At 45.5% G+C, this 1,584-nt stretch overlaps 1 protein-coding gene across 1 annotated transcript; it reads left to right on the top strand.

Annotated features, from left to right (window-relative positions):
* The first annotated feature begins 152 nt into the window (after positions 1-152).
* Positions 153-1,169, top strand: LOC117949772 (retinoblastoma-like protein 2). Its single transcript, XM_034880312.1, has 2 exons — positions 153-373; positions 792-1,169. Exons 1-2 carry the CDS (start codon positions 176-178, stop codon positions 957-959), a joined length of 366 nt encoding a protein of 121 aa, XP_034736203.1. The 5' UTR covers positions 153-175; the 3' UTR covers positions 960-1,169.
* The last annotated feature ends 415 nt before the right edge of the window (positions 1,170-1,584 follow it).

Genomic DNA, 1,584 nt, shown 5'->3' with positions numbered 1-1,584 from the left:
TTGGCCCTGGCGTCTGCGTCCCTGTGGCCCAGGCGTCTGCGTCCGTCTGCGTCCCTTTGGCCCTGGCGTCTGCGTCCCTGTGGCCCAGGCGTCTGCGTCCCTGTGGCCCTAGCGTCTGCGTCCTTGTGGCCCTGGCGTAAGGACATGTCTGGATCATTGTTGGTAAGAAGAATGGATGTCTGCTGTTGTGTGTGTGCAGGTGGACACCCCCCCTCTGTGTCCGTACCCCACCCTGAGGAAAGGCTCCCCAAGACGGATGCTTCTGTCCAGCAAACACTCCATCTACATCTCCCCCCACAAGGCCGGCTCGACCCCGACACCCCCGGGGGCCCGAGACAACCTCTACTACTACATCTGCAGCAGCCCCCCCAACGTGAGTCACAGCAGCGACACGGAGCACGAGCTAATGTCGTAATGCCAGGCAGCGTCCACTAGAGGCTGTGCTGCTGCTGACAGACTCAGATTATTATTCTAAGAGTGTTACAACATTATGGAACTTTCTAGTTAAAAAGGAAGATCCTTTTAGTTTAACATGAAACAGAAATCACCATCACCAAACCCACCAGACTCCATGTTAATAATCACTACTTTTAGCGTGAATAGAGCAGCATATCTCCACCAGACTCCATGTAAATAATCACTACTTTTAGCATGTATAGAGCAGCATATCTCCACCAGACTCCATGTAAATAATCACTACTTTTAGTGTGTATAGAGCAGCATATCTCCACCAGACTCCATGTAAATAATCACTGTTTTTAGTGTGAGTAACTTCTGACCTGTGACCTCAGCGTCTGCAGGAGATCAACAGTCTGATCCGGACCGGAGAGACCAGGACCAGGAAACGCAGCCTCGCTCTGGACGAGGAGACGTCGCCCAAGAGGGGTTGTCCTGACAACCACTCGGCTCTGATCCGCCGCCTGCAGGACGTCGCCAACGATCGCAGCTCCTCACACTGAGAACACACACACACACACACACACCACACACACCACACACACACACGGGGGGGGGGGGGTAAGTAGTGTAAATTTCATCAGACGCGACTAAAAATAAATTAATTTAATTATTCGATCATGACGTGTAATTATATGACTTGTTTTATGTGTATTATGTACTATGACTAACTAGTTGTAACCAGTAGTGTGTTTTATTGAACCAAAAACAATCCTAACGCTACTACCGATACGCAGAAAATCTGCGATCTAGACTCATGTTTTTATATTTATGTTTTTGATGACGAGTGTGTAAATATTTGTAAAAAGAGAAGAGAGAAGTTATTTTACGGAGGTGAAGTTTATTTATTACTCCTGAACCTGTTTCTGAAGTTTTCTTTCTGTAGAATCTCAGATGTAATAAAATGCTTAAGTGACGATGTTGTTGTCTTTTGGTTGTCGACATTAAATTAGAGTAAATAATATTAAATAATACTTCATTCATCCCACAGTGGGGAAATTCACTTGTTACAGCAACAGATTCTCACAGTACAACGGACAATGGGCAAAAAGTACAGAATCAATATAAAGTTGCAATATACATACAGTGTGTATATATATATATATATATATGTGTGTATGTGTGTGT

Source organism: Etheostoma cragini, chromosome 8 (genome assembly GCF_013103735.1).
Source record: "Etheostoma cragini isolate CJK2018 chromosome 8, CSU_Ecrag_1.0, whole genome shotgun sequence".
NCBI classification, from domain to species: domain Eukaryota; kingdom Metazoa; phylum Chordata; class Actinopteri; order Perciformes; family Percidae; genus Etheostoma; species Etheostoma cragini.
Note: the sequence above shows the minus strand (reverse complement) of the source record. Positions and strands in the feature narration are given on the sequence as shown.